At 49.0% G+C, this 23985-nt stretch overlaps 1 protein-coding gene across 9 annotated transcripts in view; it reads left to right on the top strand.

Moving 5' to 3' along the window:
• Positions 1 to 23985, top strand: part of CDK5RAP2 (CDK5 regulatory subunit associated protein 2) — a 168210-nt gene that overhangs the window by 26619 nt on the left and 117606 nt on the right. For 8 of the 9 annotated variants that reach the window (XM_039234624.1, XM_039234625.1, XM_039234626.1 and 5 more), the window contains exons 4-10: positions 2855 to 2965; positions 6341 to 6417; positions 13288 to 13411; positions 15043 to 15197; positions 21187 to 21346; positions 22409 to 22462; positions 23272 to 23391. In XM_039234624.1, the coding sequence (XP_039090555.1) occupies positions 2855 to 2965; positions 6341 to 6417; positions 13288 to 13411; positions 15043 to 15197; positions 21187 to 21346; positions 22409 to 22462; positions 23272 to 23391 (801 nt within the window). The remainder of the gene's footprint in view (positions 1 to 2854; positions 2966 to 6340; positions 6418 to 13287; positions 13412 to 15042; positions 15198 to 21186; positions 21347 to 22408; positions 22463 to 23271; positions 23392 to 23985) is intronic. The other variant, XM_039234623.1, reaches the window with a different exon arrangement.

Here is a 23985-nt window from a genome sequence, read left to right on the forward strand (position 1 = left end):
GAGTCACAGACTGAAACAGGCTCCAGGCTCTGAGCTGGCAGTCAGCACAGAGCCCGACGCGGGGCTCGAACCCACGAACCGCGAGATCATGACCTAAGCGAAAGTCGGACGCCCAACCGACTAAGCCACCCAGGCGCCCCAAGTTCCCTCACCTTCTAATTTCTAGATGATATTGTTTAGAAATGGCATTATTCCTTCTTCAAATATTTGGTAGAAATCACTACTGAAATAATTTTGTTTAGAATTTTCTTGTCTGGAAGGGGTTGAATTACAAATTCAGTTTTTAAAATAGATACAAGCCTACTCTGTATGTCTATTTTTCTTTAGTGAATTTTGGCAATTTTTGCTTTTTTTGGAATTGTACTATTTCATCTGAGTTGTTCAATTTATGTGTATAGAGTTATGCGTTATTCTCTTCCTGTCCCTTTAATTGCTGTGGGATCTGTAGTGATAACCTTTCACTTTTTGATATTGGTAAGTTAGGTCTTTCTCTGTTTATCTTTGCCAGTCTTGGTAGAGGTATATCAATTTCATCAATCATTTGAAACAATTTTTTTTTCTGTTTTCCTGCTTTCCATTTTATTGTTTTCTGTTCTTATGTTTATTATATCGGTCCTGTTTCTTGCTTTGGGTTTACTTTGCTCTTATTATGGCTTCTTAAGGTAGAAGCTTAGGTTGTTGATTTGAGACCTTTCTTGTTTTCTAACACATTTTAATAGTATACATTTTCCCTCATTACTACTGTTAACTGCATCCTACAGATTTTGATATATTTGCATTTTCATTTAATTTAAAATATCTTCAGATTTCCCTTGATACTTCCTCTCTGACCCATGGATTATTTAGAAATGTGTTGTTTAATGTCTAAGTATTTGGGTATTTTCCAGTTTCTTTCTGTTATTGATTTCTACCTTAAGTTTTTTATGGTCAGAGAACATGGCTTGATTTCAGTTCTCTTAAATTTGTTTTATGACCCATGATATCCATGGGCATATCCATGACCAAGCAAAGCAAACCTATAGAAGTTTGCAAAATAGCACAACAACCGGGCCACCTAGTTGGCTCAGTTGGTTAAGCATCCAACTTCAGCTCAGGTCATGATCTCCCAGTTTGTGGGTTCGAGCCCCACATCAGACTCTGTGCTGACCGCTCGGAGCCCGGAGCCTTCTTCAGATTCTGTGTCTCCCTCTCTCTCTACCCCTCCCTTGCTTGTTCTCTCTCTTTCTCTCTCTTAAAAATAAATAGAACATCAAAAAAAAATTTTTTTTAAAAAGCACAACCAATCATGTATTCTACATCTAGATTCGTCAATCAGTATTTTGCTACATTTGCTTTATTTTTTCTTTCCGTCTCTCCCCACTCGTTAGTCCATTGCAGACGTCATGACAGCATCCCTATAGGCTTTAGTATGTATCTCTTTCTTAGGACATTTTACAAAATTATAACGCTATTACCTAATACAAAGTTGTTATTCAGATTCCCCTACTTATCCTCATGGAGATTTTTTTTAATTCAAGATTTACTGTATGATTTTATTGAACTTAGTAATCATGCCTCCATTATTTCCACTTAGAAGAGTTCCCCAGCCATTTTTGCCTTAAGATTGTCATTAAGACTTTTGAAGAGCTCAGGTCTGCTGCTTTGCATATGTCTTTATATTTGGATTTGCCTGATGGACTACTTGATTAGGTGCAGGAACATTTAAAATGAAGTCACTTGCTTTCAGTGATTTATTTCAGGAGACACTGCATGTCAGTTTGCCCCACCTCTGGTGACATTTAATATATTATCTTGATTTAGGTGGTGTCTACTGGGTTCCTAACTTGTAGTGGGACCTTTTCCTTTAGTAATTAATAAGCCATTTGTGGGGTCATAGCTGGGTGAATATCATGTTCTCCAGTGATCTTTTATCAAATACTTTTAGCATTGATGATACTTTTTTTTTTAATGTTTATTTTTGAGAAAGAGAGGGAGAGAGACATACAGGCAGAGACAGAGCATGAGTTGGGAAAGGCAGAGAGAGGGGGAGACGCAGAAACCGAAGCAGGCTCCAGGCTCTGAACTGTCACCACAGAACCTGAGTGGGACTCGAACTCTCGAACCATGAGATCATGACATGAGCTGAAGTTGGATGCTTAACCGACTGAGCCACCCATGGGCCCCTAGCGTTGATGATTCTTACCTGAATCAGTTATTACTGTAGTGGTTGTCTAATGGTGATTTTCTTTTTTTTTAATTTATTTTTATTTTTATAACTTTTAAAGTTTATTTACTTTGGGAGAGACAGAAGGTGCAAGCGGGAAAGGGACAGAGAGAAGGATAGACACAATCCCGAGTAGGCTCCGTGCTGGCAGCCCAGTGCGGGGCTTGGACTCACAGATTACCAAGATGATGACCTGAGCTGAAATCAGGAGTTGGATGCTTAACCAATTGAGCCACCCAGGTGCCCTTATTTTTATATTTTATATTTTATTTTTATTTATGTTTTTATAATGGCGATTTCCTGTTTCTTTTATTCCTCTGCATTTACTAACTGGATTTCATTTGTGAAGAAGAAATTTGCCTTTTCCTTTCGTTCTTTTTCTTTCCATTCTTTCTGTCGTTGCTTTCTTATTAGCAGTGTGGAGTCATGAATTCTTTTCTTTACTCATTAGTCAGTCCAGTGCTCAGATTGTCTTAAATTTGGCTAATGAGAACCACTACTTAATTCTGGGTTGGTACAATTGCAGCAGAGGTAAGTTTTCTCTAGTATTTAACATTTCAATCCATTTGTAGCCTTAGGAGCTACGAGGATTAATGCAGGTACCACCCTTCAGACCTTACTTTTGATAACCCTTCTGTGCTTATTTTCCAGCAAATCACTGAACTGAAGAAAGAAAACTTTAATTTAAAGCTCCGCATCTATTTCCTGGAGGAAAGAATGCAACAGGAATTTGATGGCCCCACTGAGCACGTCTATAAAACCGTGAGGTCCCATTTCTCACTGGCACCCCTGGTGTCTTGTCTCAGTCATTCGCAGCAGAAATTTGATTAATATTTGTTCTCCGAGTTAGCCTGAATAGACAGAGCTGCTTTCATTTAATTCGAATGGATTACGGGGAGCGTAAAGACAACAGGACGACCTTAATAGTAAGCAAAGAGATACAAGATTAATTTTAAGGGACTCTGTCTCTCTTTTTAAAATCCAAATTCTCATTCACTATCTGCATCTCAGTTGTCTTTTCCTAATTATTTATAATTGAGACAAAGACGGTGAAATGGCGGCATGTCTTTAGAATTGCAGCTGCTGTCACCTGCTAACTCGTGTAGCCGCAGGCAAGTCCCTTCACCTCCCTGGGCTTGCTTTCGGAGTTAAGTGATAATCCCTCCGTCACAGGGTTATTTGCGTGCATTAAATGGGACTGCCGAGGAGGAGGCCGAGCACACAGTCGGTACTTGGCGATTACCCTCACTGGTTGCCCGAGACTTCCGTTGGCAGCTCTCAGTGAGGCCTGTCAGCTGTTTGTGCCCTGGCTCCTCTGTATTCCTGGAGTGCTTGCTTCTAACTGTCAGAAGAGCGGCTGTTCCCGTCCGAAGGCCTGACCTGGAGGCCTCTGCCTGAAAAGGAACCTTGGTTCTGAAAGTTGAAAACAGAACTTGGCTTTCCTGACAAGACATGAGCACAAACAGTATTTCAGTGCCCATGTTTTGGCTTTCTCGAGCAGATTAGCCCCTGGCCCGGGAAGTAGTCCATCTTTTCTCCTCTGAGGTTTGCACCAGTGGAAACTTTGGAAGGGGGAGAAAGGACTCTCCTTGAATTTCAGCAGATGAACTTAAATGGGCTTGTCTTGAAGAGGGATTGTACTGTACTTCTGAGCCTTTTCAAGAATTGAGAAGCTCTCTTGTCCCTTAAGGCAGTTTTTTTCCCTTCAGTGTGGGGGTGGAAAGGCAATGAGGATGTCCCCTTTTCTGGAAGGAGGTGATGATACAATCATAGTTTCTGTGTGGGTATGGTTACACGCTTTTAGGGTGATAGGGAGCCAAAGCATGTTAATTGCTTTGCTCTTTATAAGCCACGGTCCTGGGCATTTGGACATTTATCATCTTATTTTAATTCTCAAGCCAGCCCTGTGCAGTGGAGATTATCCTCATCTTACAGAAGAGGAGGCTGACGTTCAGGGAAGATCAGTTACTTGCTGGATGTCCCAGAGCTACTGTGAGAGGTGCATTCTGAGTGCGGGCCTGCTTAGCTTTTTTTTTTTTTTTTTTTTTTACACCGTCTGATTAGATGACCTGAGTTAATTATACTTTTATTTCAAGCTGTTGGATAGGTGTACCTGGCTCAGAATTCAAAGAGCATCAAAGGAATACACTGGAAAGACTTTCATCCACCCTTGTCTCCTAGTTCCCCAGATCTAACCGATATTATTAATTATTTATGCAGAGGAATTTTATGTATGTACAAGCAGGGGTGTGTATGTATATAAATCTCCTTTTTACAGAAACGCAGGCACGTTCTGTTTTGCACCTTGCAGTTTTTTTTAATAATAACTTGGATATCTTTTCCTAAACAGTAGTGTAATAGCTTCTTCATTCTCTTTCATAATGAAATTCCATTTTAAGCTTATAAGGTGTCTTGATTTTTGGTTTGGAGGCTGATTCCCATGTATATAAGTTTATAACTTTAGGTATTGGGCTTGAGAAAAATAGTCTAGTGGACACATCAGCTCTCCATTGTTTTAGGTTTCTGGGTTGGGGGTGCCGGTTAGTTCATCAGAAAGCAGTTTAGACGATCTGGTGTCAGTTCTTAAGTGGAAACTCTCTGCCCTTCTTAGAGCTGAAAAGGTGTCTTCTGTTTGAAGGCTGTTGCCATAGGTCTTCACAGAACCGGTTGACCGATGGACTGTCACACAGTGTCCTTTATGCAGAGATCAGCTTCTTCTAGAAAAAGTTTGGTCTCATAGATGACTTCTTCAGTTACTGTTGTTGACAGTGAAGAAGATACCGTACTGGGAAACCCCCGGCTGCTAGGCTCTTCTCATCTGTTAGCTCATTTGGTCCTCAAATCCCCCAGGTTGGGAGGGCTTGTACTTTTCTTTTGACACTTGAGTGGCCTGAAGGAAGCACCTTTGCTTTCTCCCCTCCTCGACTTGTGCTTCCGAGAACAGTTACAGGCTGGCACTTCAAGTATTATAGTTGACACTGGCGTGAAGGCAGGGCCTGCATCTGCCTTGTTCACCACGCCGCCCTCAGTGCTCAGCCCCACGCTTGGCCTGTCACAGGTGCTGGGTCTGTGTCTGAGAGCAGCCCAGGTTAGCAGGTTGAGGATTTCCATTCTGGCTGACTTCTCAGTCTCGGGTCCTCGCTGCCCCAGGGCTGCTTGGCAGAATGGTGGGAGGCGTGTCCCCAGAGACCATGAATTTTACTGGAAGTGTGTTTTTTATTTAAAATAACGCACGTGTATTATGGAGTGGGATGTAAAATTGGCACAAATTATTAAAATAAAACAGGAGCAGGAAAACAGAGAAATCTTGGATTTATAGCGGTCCTCCACCAACTACACACTCAGACCCCAGGCTGTACCGCGTGAGCTCATCTGCCGTTCCGTAGGGGATACATTCGTGGGTGGCTTTGAGAGGCCCGGCACTGCCCCGCTGTCTCACACTGCGATGTCTTTACCAGAGACTCTAACTCCCGTGAGTTCGAAGGCCAAGGCCATGTGTGACTCCCTTCGCTGCAGTCAGTGAAGAGGAGGGCGTTTGGTTGGAGAACACAGTGGTGGCCCTAAGAGACAGCTTGCCCCATGCAGCTGTGGCTCTTCAGTAAGTGCCCCGAAATCTTCCGCTGAAATGAGACAGGCGGTGGTGTGGCCTCCCACTTATCCATCCACATGTTTTATTTATTTATTTTACTTTATTTTTTTTGAGGCTGTAGCACGTTTCCACTGCTATAGCCACCACATGCATGATTGTAAACAACTAGAAGTAATTGCCTTGGAATGGGAAACGCAAACGGCAGAATTGCTTGTAAATTTGCCTGGCGGAGGGCAAACAATTTTTAAATCAGCCTCACTTGTATGACATTTATGCCTCGATGTTTGAATGCTCTGGCTGTTAGGAGCTTGGAAAATTTACATAATTGTTCCAAGTCTTGAGAAATCCAGGGCTTCCTTTTGAGACCACCAGTGTTTAATAATTCCCTTCTCCCTGTGCCCTGGGGCTAATGAGGGTTTGAATCTAGCATCTGCCTGTTTATAAGCATCCTGTAGGTTAGTCTGTGTGGAAAGCGGTTTCCCCGCTGCACACGTTCCTGGGTCCCGTGTTTCACGTTGTTTCTCTTCCTTCCTCATCTCGGCTGGAAGAACATCGAACTCAAAGTGGAAGTGGAGAGTCTGAAATGGGAGCTCCAGGAGAGGGAGCGGCTGCTCATCAAAGCCTCGTGAGTACCTGCTGTCCCGTCACAGGCTCGCGGGGCGCCCGGGGTCCTGGGACTGGAGGCCGGCTGGGTCGTTCCGGTTTTCTGAGCCAGTTGCTCTCCCACTCTGTGCCTGGAGGACCCCGCGGAGGTGTCTGTTTTTGTTTAATCACTTTTCAGCGAACTTTTGAAGGGTAATATACTTGCAGGGAAAACGATCTGATCTTAAGTGTGCAGCGTGGCAAATTTGCACTAAGCAAACATGCCTGTGGGGCCACCATCCAGCTCGAAAACCAGATCATCACCCACCCCCCAGAAGTCCCCTTCTCCACCAGGATAACCACCGTGCTGACCAGTGATGGCACCAGTGCTTGGTTCTGCCCGTGCTTGAGCTGGATGGGCACACAGGCCTGCACTGTACGTGCGCCCTTTTGTGTCTGGCCTCTTTCCTCAGCAATATGTTTGTGCGATCCGTCCATGTCCTTAATTCTATCAGCGGCTTGTTCATTTTCATTGCGGTCAAAGCCCTAGGAACCTGCAGGGACCCTGAGGGACCCCTGTGGTGAATGAGGCCCGGGCACAGGGGGTAGGGCTTTAACCAGCGGGACTTGTTTCTGTATCTGCTTAATGCACTAGGGTCTCTTATAATATTTTGTTTAAAAGAGGTGTTCAGCTTAAAACACGTTTGAAAACTATTATTTTAAGTAATCAAATAATTACTTTGAATATTGTTTGAACACAAGCCCAGTTCAGAGAATACAGTCTGTGACTCGATTGGCTGTTCCTTCATTCATAAACATTTATCATGTAATTGTGCCACATATGGAGGATTAGGAGAGAGGCGTCCCCTCACTCCAGCCATGCAGCAAGCTTGTCAACGGAGTGTAACGGGGGCACAGTGACAGAGGGCATCTGCGGGTCTTTTGGGACACCGAAGTGTCCAGAGTTTTGCTTGGTGAGAGTGGAATAAGACTTCCCAGGGCTGACCCCTCCCCTTCGACCAAGGATCTGGCTGAAGGCTTAGGGGGAAGCGCTTCATTTGTCTTGGTAGCCAAGCTCCTGCTGGATGCAGTGGGCCGGGAGCATGGACTCATGGGCTGGGCCATATCGCTCCTTTTGTTGTCACATGGCCAGCAGCTGGAAGTTGGAGGAGACGAAGACAGGGTGAGGGGGTGGGGTTCCCCAGCCTGGGCTTCCCGGAGTTATTGCCGACCTTGCATGCTAGGTATTTTCTGAATGAATGAGTGAGTGAATGAATGAATGAGTAAACTAGATTAAAAAGTTTTTGTTTTTGTTGTGTTTTTTTTTTTAAAGCACCTCATTCTCCGACAGGAAGTCAAGTCTACTTTACCAAGTCCGGAAGTCAGTAGTAGAGTTTGAATTTGGTCTGTTTCATGCTCAGCGCCCTGCCTGCTGCAGGTCTTGGCTAAGACTTGCCTTTCACAGGCATGTGCACATGGACATCCACACTCACAAAGGCTGTGCACGCTCTTCCGTACCACACCCGGGGCTGGGTGTTTTCAGCTCGCACACGGATTTGTAGGCATAGATGCCCCAAGCTGCCCAAAGAGACCTTTTTGGGTGTGACTAGTTGTATTAATTTATCCAGGAAAGATTTATTAAGCAGCTGTTTTGTGCTGCACTGGACCGGGTTCCCGGGGAGGCGGTGGTGATCTAGACAGACACAGGCGCTGTCATTCTAGAAGGGCCAGTGGTGAGAAAATACTTGGAATAACAAACAGATGACTACGAAGTGGGAAAGGAGCTGTGGGGAAGACAGGGGCAGCGGTGAGTGTTGATAGGGTAGGAGTAGATCTGCCAATAGAGACGTATTGCCGGGAGGGGGCCCTGAGGAGGGGGCACTTGGGTGATGTGCGAGGAGCAGGTGGGAATTGACTGGTACACGCGCAGGTCCGAGGAAATACGACGCCTGGGGAGGTCTCCGTCTTGTCCCGCGGGGGTTTGAGGCCGTGGCAGAGACTGTCCCAAGATAAATGGGAAGGGGTCATGGGTTTTGAGCAGCCGACACAGTCAGGGTATAGTTTTGTGGGGGTCACTGTGGAGCCGAGAGGAAGGCGCTTTGTAGCCGGAGCACGGGCGGAGGCAGGGAGACCGGTGAGGAGGCCAGTCCCGTAGTTTAGGTGGGAGGCTAGCGATGGTGACGGGTGGCTGGGTCGTGAAGGCATCTGGTGAGCGCAGTCAACAGGCCTTGCCAGTGGACGGTGTGTGTGTGGGGGTGCCAGAGATGACTCCTAGGTTAGGGGTTAAGATCACGAGCTCTGTTTTATTTGAGTGCTTACAATGACGTAGCTGCTCCGGCGTTCCCTCCACCAGCTCTTCACCCCCCCATGCAGCTCATGGGTACTGAACGGGTTCCATTCCTGATGCTCTAGCCTTGCCCTGGCCAGCCCCGTCTGCGTCTCCTGGTGCCTACCTGACACAGAGGCTCGGGGTGAAGGCTGCCGGGCTGCCCGCAGCCCACATTTGTACCCCTTCACAAGTTCCCTGGCATAGAATCACACTCCCATGCGTGCGGCAGCACTTTACAGTTTATACAACACTCGTGCATCAGTTGCATGCCATTGTTCTCCCTGGAGCTAGGCACGTCTCCAGGAAAGCCTCCCTGGGCGGGGGGAAGGGGGGGTGTTGAGGCCTGGAGATGTGAAGGACCGTGATGAACAGCACTTGGGCAGGAGGATCGGAGCTGGGATGAGAGCACAGGTCCCTGACTTCGGGTCCAGCACTGATTCTTACGCTTGTTTTCCATAACATTGACTGTTCTTTTTTTAAGTTTACTTATTTATTTTGAGAGTGAGAGACTGCGTGCGCAAGCATGAGCAGGGGAGGGGCAGAGAGAGAATCCCAAGCCGGTTCCATGCTGTCAGCCTAGAGCCCTGTGTGGGGCTCGAACCTTGAACCATGAGCTCATGACCTGAGCTGAAACTAAGAGTCAGACGCTTAACTGACTGAGCCACCCAGGTGCCCCTCATATGCTTTTGTTCTTTCCCTCTGTGTGATTCTCGTTTCTCCAACAGGACTCTACCCCTTCTGAGGCCAAGAGCCGGTGCTCCCTTAGTGGCACGTGGGGCATCTCAGCTGTTCCTACCCCAAGGGCCTTTGTGCGTGCCGCGCGGTAGGACATGCTCACTGTCACCACATCCCTGCTGAGTGTGCCTTTCCCTGCCCCTAACTGCCCAGCACCTACAAGGCGTGGGTGTGCTGCCTTCTTGTGGATGGAAAAAGTACCTTCATTAATGCCCTCAACTCCCTTTTTCACTTTTATGGTGGGGTGTGTGTGTGTGTGTGTGTGTGTGTGTGTTGGGGGGAGCAGGAGATACAGGACCTGTCACTGGAAAAGCCCCTGCTTTTTCTCCTGAGCTATAATTAGAATGGAAAGAATCAAGAGGACGTGGCGATGGTTAAAAAGGGTTGCGGGTGTCGCGTTTATATTAGGTTGTCTTTTGTATTGGGTGGCATGCTGGATTAGACCACTGTGTCCCCACATTTCTTAGCCTTAGTCTTGCTTTCTATCTTCTCTGTTGGCCCAAATTCTGCAAGGAGAGACAGGATAGGGGGAGTGGGCAGCCGTTTATCCTGCTTTGCCCCACACCCCATGTCTGGCACTTGACATGCTTTGTCGCTTTATCAGCTGCACAACAGTGATGTGAGGCGGCCGGCATTCTCATTGATTCGGGGGGCACCTGGGTCCCAGAGTGGTCGGGGGGCCTGCCCAGGGGGCGACAGAGCTGGGGCCGCTCTGGCTCTGGAGCCCGCTCTGTCTGGCTGTGGAGGAAACACGTCTGTGCTGGCTCTCCATTGTTGTATTTATCAGTTACAATAAGGGGACATTAAAAACAAAAGCAGACATATTGTCGGGAGTAAATTTTATCTCTGTAGCTTTAAAACACAAACAAAAATAATAATTCCATTAGCAGAGGAAAACTGCACCATGCTGCCGAGTATAAATTTTATTGCTACAGTAACTGTAAAATACAAAGATGATAAATGAAAAGTTGGGACATTTATTATTGAGAATGTATTTTATTGGTATAACTAAAATGAAAACAAACTGAATAATACCAGCACTTGTTAGAAATTGTAGTCCGCCTCTTGCCAGTGTATGTGGTTTGGACTCTAATCACTCCAGGGTTCGAAGTGGGCGGATGGGGGGAGATGTCATGTTTGCCCTCGCTGGGCGGGGGGCGGGCGGTGACAGAAGGGACCGTTCCCAAGAGGAGGCTCTGTAAGGCTCAAGGGCTAAAACCCTGCTGGTGGTTACTGGGAACTCAGGACTGGAAAAGTCCCGAATCCACAGCTCAGGAGGAAGAGCCCCCAGCCTTGAGTATGGTGTCAGCCTCTCGGGGAGTGACAGTAACGACTATGGATCACGGGGAACTCCCGACGTGACTGATGGAGCAAGGAGCCGAGCGGGCCGGGGCCGAGCACGTTCCATGGCATCATCGGGGAAGTGGTGGTGGTGGCCCTGCTTCTGGCCGGAGGATGACCTGTCTTATCCCAGAGGGTAGACTGAGGCCTCTCCTAGCAGCTCAGCAGGGGCCAGCACCGCGGTGGCCACAGGGCCGGCGGGCGGCACTCAGACCGGAGGGCGAGGGGTGCCGTGCTGCGGCCACCACGCGTGTCAGCACATTTGCTCTAAGAGCCAAACATGTCCTTTTTCAAGGGAGGAGCCTGAGGCGTACGGGGTGAGTTACCCAGAGTCACACTGAGGACATGAGAGAGTGTAAATTTGGAAGCAGATCTGTTCAGGCTTCGGAGTCCATGGTCGCTCTTTTAGTTGAACATTGAATTCCATTAAAGTGATGTCAGGACACTGGGGCCTTCGGAAGCCTTCTTGGTGAAAGGAAGCAAGATATGAATAAAGTCTCTATTTGCAGGCAGCTCCTGTTTGATTCTCAGACAGCGAGTATGGCCCTCTTGACTTTCCATTGTTCTCAGTCAAAAATTCACATGGCCCGTGCATGTGAGCGTCGGGTCACGTGGCTCCTGGCCAGGAACATTCCATGCGCCCCCTAAAGTAGGGCACAGGAGGCGGCGGTGAATACGTTGGCTCCGTTGCAGGTTTTCTGAGAAGCCAGCTTTAGGTGGAGCCATTTCCTTTATGATCCTGCTTCTGCCAACCTGCAGCCGCTTAGAAATCTGCCGAGAAGCGCTCTGAGTAAATGCCCCACACGTTCGTGCCTGACCCTGCCCTTCTTCGGAGGAGGAGGACCCAGATGAAGGGCATCAGGCGTTGCAGTCCTGCGTCAGATTCCGGTGCGCCACCCCCCGCCGCTGCTTGTCTCCCCGACAGCATTCCATGCTGCCCCGGCAGTGTGGACGCTGTGCTTGCGGAGCGCGGGCTGCTTGTGCAGCGTCCTCGCCGGGCCCCGGGTGGTGGCTGGCGCTCGCAGATGGAGCACGCGGTACTGAAAATGCTTTCCCCTCCCGGGGGCGAAAGGTGGCGTCAAAAGGCCCTTGATCCCTCAAATTTCTTTCTGTTGGGTACTGCTCCTTTGCGCCTTGGTTCGTCAGACCAGCTCTCCACCTCTCCTACCACTCGTGGAGGTGTACTTTGCTGGAAGTTTCCCAGCGGGAGATTTGGCAGTAGATTTGGCAGTAGCTGTCAAAAGTCTTAGGTGTGCCTCCCCGTGGTCCCCGTAGTGCCCTCTGTGGGAACTGACCCTGGGAGATCACTGGGTCCTACACATGCAAGGATGCTCTTATTATAACCCTGCTTATGAGAGAGTACGGAACAGCACTAACGTGTATTTGAGTACTTTGCACTGGGCACTGTTCCCAGAGCTTTAGAAGTGTTTTCAGACAAATGTGTAAAATCAGAAATCATGTAAATATTTTAAAGTTAGGGGATTGATGTGTGTCAGGTATACTTCAGTAAAAAAAATAGGGGATTGATTTAATATACTCTAGTATATTTCATACAGTGAATTAATATGTAGCCTTTAAAAATGATAGAGATTTATATTTATTGGCACAGAAGGATGTTTACAGTGTATGAAGTAGTAAAATCAGATCATGGGTATATATTGTATGGTTGGTTCTGTTTTTGTAGAAAATGTCTGAAAAGTCCATATGCTAAAATGTTGACTTCGTTTTTCTGACTGGTAGATTATAGATGATTCTTACTTCTTCCTTAATTTGTGTTTGTATATATGTATTTAAAAATTTTTTTTTTTAATGTTTTATTTATTTCTAGGAGAGAGAGAGAGACAGCATGAGCAGGGGAGGGTCAGAGAGAGAGGGAGCCACAGACTGAAACAGGCTCCAGGCTCTGAGCTGGCAGTCAGCACAGAGCCCGACGCGGGGCTTGAACCCACGAAGCGCGAGATCATGACCCAAGCGAAAGTCGGACGCCTAACCGACTAAGCCACCCAGGCGCCCCTGTATATATGTATTTTAAATTGAGGTATGATTGATAGATTGCATATAAGTTTAGGGTATACATGTTGATTGATTTGATACATTCATATACTGCACTGTGCATTTTAATTACAAATTTTAATTTAAAAAAAGGGCGCTGGGTGACTCAGTTGGTTGAGCACCTGACTCTTGGTTTCGGCTCAGGTCCTGATCCCAGGGTCACGGGATCAAGCCCCGTGTCGGGCTCTGTGCTGAGTGTGGAGTCTGCTTAAGATTCCTTATCTCTCCCTCAACCTCTCTCCACACTTGATTTCTCCCTCCCTCTCTCTTTCTCAAATAAATAAATATATATATAAATATGTAAATAAATAAAAATTAAAAACATCAACAATAACAAATCTCCAGGACAGGTCTGTGGGAGGAATGACTAACAAATATTCCGTGTCTCTTTGGGGCCATTGAAATCGCCATCAGACTGTCCCCATGTGGATTTTACACCTTGGTCTCTTTTTGCAGCAAAGTGGTAGAGAGCCTGGCTGCAGGGGGCGGCTCTGAAGTGCAGCGGGTGAAAGAAGATGCCCAGAAGCAGGTGCGGCAGGTCGAAGATCTCCTAAACAAGAGAATATTCCATTTGGAAGAGGCAAGTCTGGGGGCCCCGAGGAGCATGGATCCTTGCCATTGGCTGATAGTGGAGTGGGCAGAATTTTGCTCCTTCACAGACTTGCAGAATTGCCGCAGACATGAGGGCCTCACTGTTCAGCCCTGTCCCAGCCCTTAGGCTATGGAATTTATACCCTTATGCCCTGCGGCCTGGCCTTATTCTTCCAGATGAGGACACCGGAGTGTAGACCAGCGAGTCTACGTTTGATTCTGGATTTCAGTTGACGACTGCTGACTTTAAAGCCTGTGTTCTTGCTGCAACAGTGTTCTTCTTACCTAGTTTAGTCTCTTTATTTCTCCAGAGGAGGAAACTGAGGCCCAGAGAGGGGAAGTAACCCACCTAACATGCGCTAAGCCTGGAAGCAGATTCCGATTTGCGGGCCATCGCGGGCCCGGGCAGCCCTGTCCCTGGTCTCCGGCCAACAACCCCCCGTCCCCGCCCTTTCACCCCAGTGTTCACCGGATGCCATTTCTTAGAGAGGCGCTGCGTGTAGTTCCTCCTCCGGCTTGTTCTCAGGCGCTTTCTGTGACCTTGGTGGGAAACAGGATGTGTCTTGGCTAAAAAATCCTGGCTCCTAGATGTTCAAAGTTTCCCTCCATGTTAAGCTGGTATTAAGTGACACGAGTCACTTACTTCTGGGTCTTTGAGGGCTCTGTCCCATCTCACTTTCTCCCCCTGAAACCCTGAGTCTTCTTAGACACGCAGAGGAATGCTGCACAGAGCCCTTCTGGACACAGAAAACAGATGCGCTGGTTACTGTACTTTGCAGCTTATAGTGAGTGGGCTTTTCCATTCGCAGTGTTCACACTAGACCCTGTGGCGGGGAAGGGCAGGGAAGAAGAGGCCGTGTAGCAACTCTTTGATGGGGTGGTGGTACCTGTTTCATAGATAAGCGGGGGCTCAGAGAGGCTAAGTGACTACCCAGTGTCCCACAGCAAAGAAGTAGGAGAGCTGGGTTTTGAACCCAGTTTGATTTGACTTTTACCTTTGTGCTGTCACCAGAAGCGGTTTGCACCTGGAGATCCAGACCTTTCCCTCGGGCGCTTTCCTGAGCCCCAGGCCCCTTCCCCCAGCGTGGGCACTGCCTCTGTGATTTAGATCATTCCTTTGTCGGCCTCTCCAAGCTCTCAGGGAGAACATAGTCTTTCAGCACCCACATCACCTTGGGGATACAGAAAATGTGCTTTAGAATTGTGCAGTCATTATCTTAAAAGAACTAGTGAGGGGGTGGTGGGGTGTGGGATGAATTTGTATGGAGATTATGGGTAGGGGACTCTGGAATGTATGTGTGTTTAGGTATTGAGAGGCACATTTCTCCTTGTTCTCATTGAAGCTGTAAATATTGACCTGATTCTTCAAACCCCAAAATACAGTTTTTGTAGAGTTGAGTCTTTTCCATTGGAAATGCCTATTACTCTTCAGGATACAAGGGGAGAAAATGGCTGGCAAATGTATTTATTACTGATTCTCCCCGTGTATATAGTACAATTCAGGGAGGGGAAATGTGCCGGAGAAAAAGTCATAAATATTTATATTTTAATCCAATTTCCTTTCAAAATGTTCCCAATTGTATTGAAAAATTGCATCAAATGCATTTAATTTAACTCTAGGATGTGAAAGCTGCCCAAGCAGAACTGGAAAAGGCCTTTGCAGGGACAGAGACAGAGAAGGCGCTTCGGTTGAACCTGGAAAACAAGCTTTCGGAGATGAAGAAGAAGCACGAAGGGGCCTTGGACATGGCTGTGGTCCTGGAGCAGAAAGACAGGTCTGCCTCTTACCTCTGCTGTGCACTGACACTGACATTCGTCTCTCGGGCACTATGGCCAAAGGGTTATTCCCTTCCTACCCTTTTTCCCTCCTTCTCTGCTTGTTCCCCCACAGTGAGGACACCCAGGGTCACCTCAGGGGAACAGGAAGATGGCTGGGGTAGTGCTATGAGGGCAAGGATAGGATTAGAGGTAGAAACTCCTGCTGAAAAGCTCTACTCAGATACCACTTCAGTTTTGGCTGTAAGCTTCCCGGTAACCAAAGGGAAAAGAGAACAACAGCCATGATGGACCAAAGATTCACGTTGCTCACAAGAGGAAATGAGCTAGTAACTCTGGGGAAGCCCAGGTTTACTTGACATCGTCAGGGAGAAATTTCTCTTGTGGATCTTCCCAGAGGGAACAGGAAGTGATTACATCCCCACAATAGATGCTAGTGAATTTTGTGTGACCCTGCTTATCACCATGTCTTTTAATGCAGGCCGAGGGCCCACTTTCATACCGTGCAGGGGCTCAAAGCAGTGTAGACCAAGCGCAGAGCTCTGTGACGGTTCAGGAGCAAAAGGAGTGCCACCTAGTCCAGAGAAGTGGACCGACCAGAGGGCCTAGAGGCGGTCTTTGATGCTCATATCTTGCAACCAGACTTCTGATCGAAACCAGTCAGGAGAGAGTTGAGGTTTTTCTTCTTGATCCTGAACCTTACATTTCGATACTCTTGCCTTGCTTTGCGGTCATGAGGTGGAAGGTTGAGGAAACAGAATACAAGTGAAACTTCTGGCTAACCAGTGACCTATCCATTAAAGAGCCAACTGTGTTTGGAGTTTAACGGAAGTCATTCTGAAGCAAATGATCTACTTGCCTACTTCCTTAAATAGAGGATACTGACTGTGGTTCCTTTCCTTGGGGGGGGAGGTTGCTCAGTGACCCCCATTGATGGGCCCACCGTGTTGTTTAGGTGCTGGTGCCTGATTGTCCTGGTTCCCCAGCTGCTGTCCGTGTCTCTTTCCATGTCCGCACCACCTTCGGTGATTCGAGTCTGCGGCGTGTTTGCATGGTGGCTTGGGAAATGGATGAGTGGACGTTTTAGGATCATCTGTGAATGAGGAACGAGGAGCCTCTGCGGGAGAGCCCGTGGTTTCCGCTTATGCAGAGTTCTCGCCTCAGCGCTTGGGGGAGCTAGCATTTATGTGGCTGCCGCAGCCTCTTAGCTTTGGTCTGGAAAACTGAAGTTTTGAGCCGAGTCTCAGGATGAGTCAGGAAACAGAGATCTCTATGAGATGTAGGCCCTTAGGGCTGAGTGAGTGAGTGATTTGCTCGATTGCACAGCTAGGAGGAGAAGCCTCCTTGGACAGGTGGTATTTTGCTGGGCTTCCCCTTCCCTTCCTTCCAGGCACCATCCCAGAGAGGTGGCCACTGCACTACGACAGAGTCTGGAATCCTTTTCCATACAAGTTATTTATCTCTTGTATTATTCCCTTGTATCTCCCAGCTGACCCGTGGTGAGGGCCTTAGAAGGTTTATAGGCTTGTCTTTCCTGGGGGACCTGCAGATCTCCAGCAGTTAAATTGGAATTAGCGGGCCCAGGGAAGAGACTAGAATGTGCAGGGGCAGCTACCAAAGAAGACAAGGCAGAATTCCTGGTGCCAGTGAAGGGGAAGAGGGGAGAGCGCTGGGGGTGGGTGTGAGGAGAGGTGGTGGGCGAGAGCTGATGGGAAGGGCCCTGCCCGGGTCCCAGTGCTCAGCAGCTGGTTTGTTGGCTGTTGGATCATCACGCCCTTTGTTCAACACATATTTCCTGAGCATCTTGTGCTCAGTAAGTGGTGGGTCAAGTGTAGGGGTGAGTGGTACAGGCCGGGTCCCTGTCCCAAGGAACTTCATCACCTGGCTAGGTGGGAGGAGTGGAGGGCAGGAACAGAGTGACCCGGGCCAGATGGATAAATGCTGGGTTAACATTACACCTTTCTAATTCTGTTTAGAGGGATTAGGAAAGGCTTCCCAGAGGAAGTAGGAGGATAAAGGAGGAATTACTTGGAGGAAGAAGGGGTGTTGCAGGTGCTGAGACCGTACGTGTGGAAGGGCACAGGGCATGACCCAGGAACCGTCAGAAGCATAGCGTGGCTGGAAGGTTGTGTTCTGGAAGGGAGGTGGGAAGAGAAGAGGGGAGGGAGGCTGGCCAGATCATGTGGGCTTTGTTGAACAGTTTGGGTTTTGTCCTCAGGGCACGTGACAAGCTGCTGATGAGTTAAGAAGGGACTAGGGGAGTGTCAGGGTCAGACTGTAATTTAACGCGGTCCTTCTGGCGGAACCTGGCGGTTGGGTTGGTGGTGGGGCTGGATGGGAAGCTTCCTTCTCAGGATGATGCAGAAGTCCAGACACCAGATCATGGTCACCAGGATTGAGATGAAGGAACCAGGATGGAGAAGAACAGGCAGAGATATTTATTTACTTATTTTATTTTATTTTTAGAGAGAGAAAGAGCGCGTGTGGGTGAGAGGGGCAGGGGAGGAGGGGAGAGAGTATCTCTAGCAGGCTCCACTCTCAATATGGAGTCCAATGTGGGGCTTGATCCCATGAACCTGGGATTGTGACCTGAGCCAAAGGACGCTCAACTGACCCACGCCCCCAGGCGCCCCCAGGCAGAGCTATTAGGTGGTAGAATTGATGTGATGATGGTTTGAAGGGCTTGATCACTGATGGGTTTGGGGATGACGGTCGAGGCTGCAGAGATACCGCCTCACCCAGGTTTTGAGCATGAGCAACGGTGGGTGGCAGTGCGGTTTGCTGAGTTTGGAGAAAGAAAGGGAGAAAGAACAGATGTTTTTGGGTGGAGGGAGTGGGAAGATAAACTTGCAGTTGGGACGTGTTGGGTTGGGAGATTGTGGGCATCCAAGCAAGAGTAGCGTCTAGAAGACACTTGGGTATATGGATTAAGGCCAGGTTAAAGGAGATCTAGGTGAATTCTTTGGCCAGCTACTGAACAGGGCCTTGGGTTAGGTGCCATTTGGAACGGGACACGAACACTGTCTTCCTTATATGGCGCACCCGGTGTGGGGGAGGGGACAGATGTTATAAAACAAAGGTGGTGATTGGCGTTAGAGGGTCTGTGCTGTGACAAAAACAAGGCAGTGATCAGCTGTGCCTGGGCTCAGGCCAGAGAAGGCTTAGCAGAGGAGGGGTGCCGGGAGGTGGGTGAGGCGGCCGGCCGCACTGAAGTCCGACACGTGCGCACGTCAAGGTAATCATAGAAGGAAGTGGTCTCTGTTAGCATATGCCGCAGAAGTGTGGCTTCTCATCCTCTCGGAACAAGGAATTTGAGGAGGGTGAGGCTCACGGAGTACTTAACGTGGTGCGGTGGTAGGGTCTCCATGAGTGGGTGGTCGGGTCAGGGCCTTGCCGAGAGCTGCATCTTCTTGGGGTTTCCCCCGGCCTGGCTGGGCAGGCACAGAACCCTGCTTTGCCAGGACTGCCAGGGCGGCCGTCTCTCGGGACTGGATATGCCCCAGCCACACTCCCCAAGGCCGGTCAGCGGCCGGACGCCATGTCTGGATTTCTGCTTCCTTGGGGTGTGTCCCTCTCTCTCGTGCATCTGTCCTGGGACCAGCCTCAGTGTGCTCCCTCCCCAAAGGCAGGAGGTCAGGAGTGAATTGATAAGCACAGACGTGGGGCAGGGGTCCGTGGGCCTGCCCTGGTGGGATGGACCCAGATGTGCCATCCCGATGGCCCTGTCATAGGGCAGGGCCCTTGCTTGGATGGGCGCTGCTGAGGCCTTACTCGGCTTCCTCCCCTCTTTTGTGCTTCAGCTGCTTTATTTCCTGTGATCGATCTGTGTCCGTAAGGCGCTAATGTGGAGGTACCCTGAAGGTCAGATATGGCCAACAGATACATTTTATTTGGCCTATAGAGTGCTTTTAGAAGTTTGAATTAGTTGATAATATTTTTAAAAAAACTAGTTTCACGTTCAAGTCCGGATTTCCAGCTTCTTTGGAAACCTGGAAGGCGCGGCAAGCCTGGGCTGGGTCTTGCTGGATTAAGGCTGCTCCCGTAGGTGGACCTGGTCCTCCAGTTCGGCCACAGTCCCCACAGGCCGGCCTCACTCAGGCCCATCCCTTCTGGAACTTGCTTCAAGATAACTGAAACAGATCAAGGTCATCTAAGTAGAAGCTACATACAGTACAACTCAGCCAACGTCAAGTGTGTAGTTAGTGACTTTTTACCTCTTTCACTGATTTCGTGATGATTTCAGAGTAGAACCCCTAGGGGGCAATCTTACTCCTCCATCCATCAGAGACATCGCACTGGTGCTGCCCCGACCCTCTGTACCCGATTGTCTTCGCCTGTTTGGGGTGCTTGAACAAAGTACTGCAGACCGGGGTGGGGGTGGGGTCGGGGGGGGGTGTTGCCTACAAACAACAGAGACTTATTTCTTACAGTTCTGGAGGCTGGAAGGCCAGGTGCCCATGTCAGGTGATAGCCCTCTTCCAGCCTGCAGACCTCACTGCGTCCCCATGAGGCGGGAGGTCTGAGGCCTCTTTCTGGAGCCTCATTTGTAAGACTCTGGTCCAGTTCCTGAGTTCCACCCACGTGACCTACTCTCCAGCCATAGAATACGGTCACAGACAGAAATTTGCGGAGGCCACAAACATGGCCCCAGTGCATCGCCCGCTGCTTTTAACTACATTTAGTTGACTCTTTCCCTTCATGCTGAGAGCCAGGGAAGCTCTCTGACTTTTTTTTATGTTTATTTTTTTTAGTTTTTGAGAAAGAGTATGAAAGGGGAAGGACAGAGAGAGGGAGACAGAGGATCCAATGCGAGCTCTGTGCTGACAGCAGAGAGCCCAACATGGGCCTCGAACCCACGAACCCTGCCATCACACCGTGAGCTGAAGTCAGATGCTTAACTGACTGAGCCGCCCAGGCACCCCTGCTCTCTGACTCTTACTTCAGTCCTTGCTCTTCTATTCACATTCTTTTCAAGGCTCAGATACGGAAAGGGGGGCTCTCTGACAAAACGCTAATTGTTGGATGTTAAAAAATGAAGTAATAATTATAGCGACTGTCCTAGGTTGAGTTGTGCTATCTGCCTGGAGACAAGTAGGGCCGTTTCTGGTATTTTATCGCTTATCCTCATGAGCAAGTGAAAGCCATTTTGTAGCCAAGGAAATGCAGACTCAGAGAGGTGGAATAGCTTGGCCATGGTCAGGGAGCATAACCTGGTGGCCCAGGAGGGTGTTCGGCTGTCCCCAAGGGGGCCGTGGGGTATGGTTGGCACGGTGTCCTTGGGGAGAGGCGCTGCCTGAGTAACTGGCCGGATGCTGGGTGTGTAGTAGGTGGTGCGGATGGCGCTGTGAAGGCCCTTGTAGATGGATGGGTGTGAGCGGAGGTCGGGAGACACAAAACAGCCTGGCTTCTGGAGAGACCTGGAAGGGAGGCTGCTGGGCTGTGAGGCAGCCGGTGGCGGCCTCCTGTGAGAGATGAAGCCGCGGCTGCCCCCGGGGCCTCTCAGCTTCTTGGCCCGAAAAGCTGGGAGCCTTGAATGCCTTGCTCACGAGTTTGGCCTTTGTCTTCAACATCAGTGTATTTTAAACTTTGCCCTGAGAAGCCGAGGAGAGAGACTGCTTTTGCCGGCTCACCGGGCCAGGTCCACCTTGTTGGTCGTGTCTGTTCAGCCTGCAGTGCCCGGTTTCTTTTGCAGAGAGGGTTCTTGGCCCCCAAAAATGAGCAGTCGAAAGTCTGAGCACAGGTGTGGCTTGATCAGACCCTCGTCTGGCGGCTTGGAGGTTGGTCTGCCAGGCCCAGGCTAGGGGTGAGGGGACAGTTAGTGTCACAAGGTCTGGGCCTTACTCTCCGACCTGTAAAATGCACTTCCATTTCTGTTCAGTCATTGGACGTGTCTACTTTGAAGATGTTTGGCCTCATTTCCTGCCTCCTCCTGCTCCCTGAGCTAGGAGAACAGCTTAGAATTAATATTTAAATTTTGTTCACTTTTAGACTGATTGAGGAGTTGAAGCTGTCTTTGAAGAGCAAAGAAGCTTTAATTCAGTGCCTTAAAGAGAAGTCTCAGATGGCAGGTCCCGATGCGAGCGTGTCAACTGCAGAGCTCCGAGGCCTTTCTGCTGCTCCAAGGGGAGAAGAGGAGAGAGAAGCTGAGGTGAGGCGACGGGGTGTGAAGGGGGACTTTAATTAGCAGACCAGACTCCTGTGTGGCAGATGGGACGCACATTCGGTCCCCACGGGTCAAACGCAGACTGCTTCCAAATATTAGCTCTCTGGCAGCTGAGGAATTAGCAGCACCTCCTTTGTCAGGGGCCCTGGCGTTTCCCCTCCAGCCTCACGTTTCTATGGAGCTGGGTAACAAAACAGTCCATACTTGCTTACCTCCGTTTTACCGCGTGCTGATGTGTTGTTCCCCGGGGACTTTGTTTCTGTCCTTTGGGTTTTCTTGGGATAAAACTTAGTACCTCTTTCACCTGTGTGGTTAGAGGCAGTGGGGGGAAGGCAACTCACTTGTGTTGGGTATGGCGGCCGGTGAAGGGCGTCAGCGCGCCCCCGCACCGAGTCCTTCCGGCCGCTTTGCGAGGTCGCCATCACTGTCTCCTCGTGGAACTCAGAAGCGGCCTCAGACGAGTTGTATTTCCCTGGGTTCTAAGAGGTGGCCTGCGAGTGCCAGACCCCAGCGCCTCCCGGAGGCCACCGCTCCCCTCGCAGCCTCCACCAGGCCTGCTAGTGCGGGGGCCTCGCTGGGACCCTCCCACCCTTGTTGGACCCGGGGTGGCTGCTGCCTGTGGCACAGTCACGATATGGGGTGTTCTAGACGCTCAGGAAAAGTCTTGATCTTTTATGGAGCAGAATCGTCTTTGTCCCTACAAAGGCTGGGATTTCTGCAGCCTCACTGGTTAGTTTTCCACTGGAATCAGCCCTCGTCTCCTGCTCCTCTTTTTAACCCTGGGCCCCGTTCTTTAGCTATTCATTGTCCCACGGCCCCGGGGTTCACCCTCTGTGGGACTGGTGATCTGCCCATGAGGGTTGCTTGTCTTTCCATTTCTCTTCACTCGGGTGGGACTCCAGGCGAGGTAGAGAGGAACGGGCACTTCTTTCCATGACGTCCACCACGGTGCGGAAAAGTCTGGAAATGAGATACTTGTTCTAATTGTTCTGGGGAAGCTGTTGGATTGGGAGTCCCTTCCAGGTGCCAAGTAACGCCTTTTCTTAGGCTGCACAAATGGAGCTCCAGAAGGAGAGACACCGCTTTGAAGAGAGGATCCAGGTATGTTGATACAATTTTTACAAACCCTTGCCTCTTGCTTCAGTCTGAGGGCATAGGTAGTTCGGCATGACAGCAGCTTTCACCCGTGCGATGCAGCGCGTGCCAGCCAGCCTTTCCTACTTCAGTAGTTCTGTGAGGCAGGCACTCCCATTGTGCGGATGGGGCACGTGAGGCCCTTTCCAAGATCGTGTAGCTTGGAAGAGGTCTTGCGGGGATCTGGACCTCCCTGTGTGGTTCCAGAGCCATCGCTCCGTCCTCCCCACCCTGGTCCGAGCAGCCGGCATCTGTATGGCGCCTGCCAGCTTAGAAAGGGCTTCCGTCCATTATCTCATTTGATCCTCACAACAGCCCGGGAGGGAGGCAGGCAGCACGATCATCTTTAGAGAGGAACTCAGACTGTAAATGTGTATGTTCAGTCTCCATCAAACCAAATTCTCTGCTAGCTTTTGTAGCATTAAGGAATGAAATTAATGATCTGTTATTTCCCCCAAATAACCTGGTACGGTTTCAAAGCCTCTGATGTGACTGTATTCAGATTCCAGAAGGCATCGGAGTCCTTCCCACAGGAGTAGCTGTCATCGTCTTAACTGATCTGATCCCCTTCTTCTCACCCGGCCCTGTTGCCGTGAGCGCCAACACAGTAACTGGGAGCTGCCGCCACTGCGTTCAGCTCTACTTGGAAACATTAATCACAGGGTGACAGGAATGAGATAGAATAACTGCATTTGAGTGTGCTCTTACAGATATATTTACAGTGCGCTTTGGTTGGAACGCATCAACTTAGTGAATCTTTTTCTAATCTAATTTAGGCACTTCAGGAGGACCTGAGAGAGAAGGAAAGAGAGATTGCTACAGAAAAGAAAAATAGTTTAAAGAGGGATAAAGCCATTCAGGGTCTAACCATGGCATTAAAGTCAAAGGAGAAAGAGGTATGTGGTGGTGTGTCTGATATTCTAAAGTGAGATTTTTCTTTATTAGCTTCTGTGGCTGGCCTGTCGTATCCCTGAATGCTTGGCTTAGGGTGAAAAGGTTCTAAGAGAGCTGGGATGAGGATAGGAAGTGGGGAAAGGGTCCTTTAGTCCACTAGAATTTTTTCGGAAAGTCCGCTTTAGCACTGTCCACTAAAAATACTATGTGAGTTACATGCGGACGTTTGAATTTTCTAGTAGCTACGTTGAAAGGAGTAAAAAGAAACAAGTGACACTAACTTCAATAATGCTTACATCATTTTAGCATGTAATCAATAAAACAGGAGTAGTAATGAGGTATTTAACGCCTTTGTAGTCTTAACGCCATCTCTGAAGTCCGTGTGTGCTTACAGCACGTCTTGTTTCAGACTGACCAGATTTTGAATGTCCAGCCACACAGGTAGGTGGCCCATGGCTACCATATTGGACAATGCCCAGTCGTTTAGGAAGATGGCAAGATTGAGCTGAAAGACTTTTAGGAGCCGAGGCCGTGACTATGAAGAGTTAGCTACCTGTGTTGTTGCCTTTGGGATCCAGGGTTGTGGCCAGGATGGT

This window comes from Hyaena hyaena, unplaced genomic scaffold (assembly GCF_003009895.1).
Source record: "Hyaena hyaena isolate Hyena2069 unplaced genomic scaffold, ASM300989v1 scaffold_90, whole genome shotgun sequence".
Taxonomy (NCBI): Eukaryota; Metazoa; Chordata; class Mammalia; order Carnivora; family Hyaenidae; genus Hyaena; species Hyaena hyaena.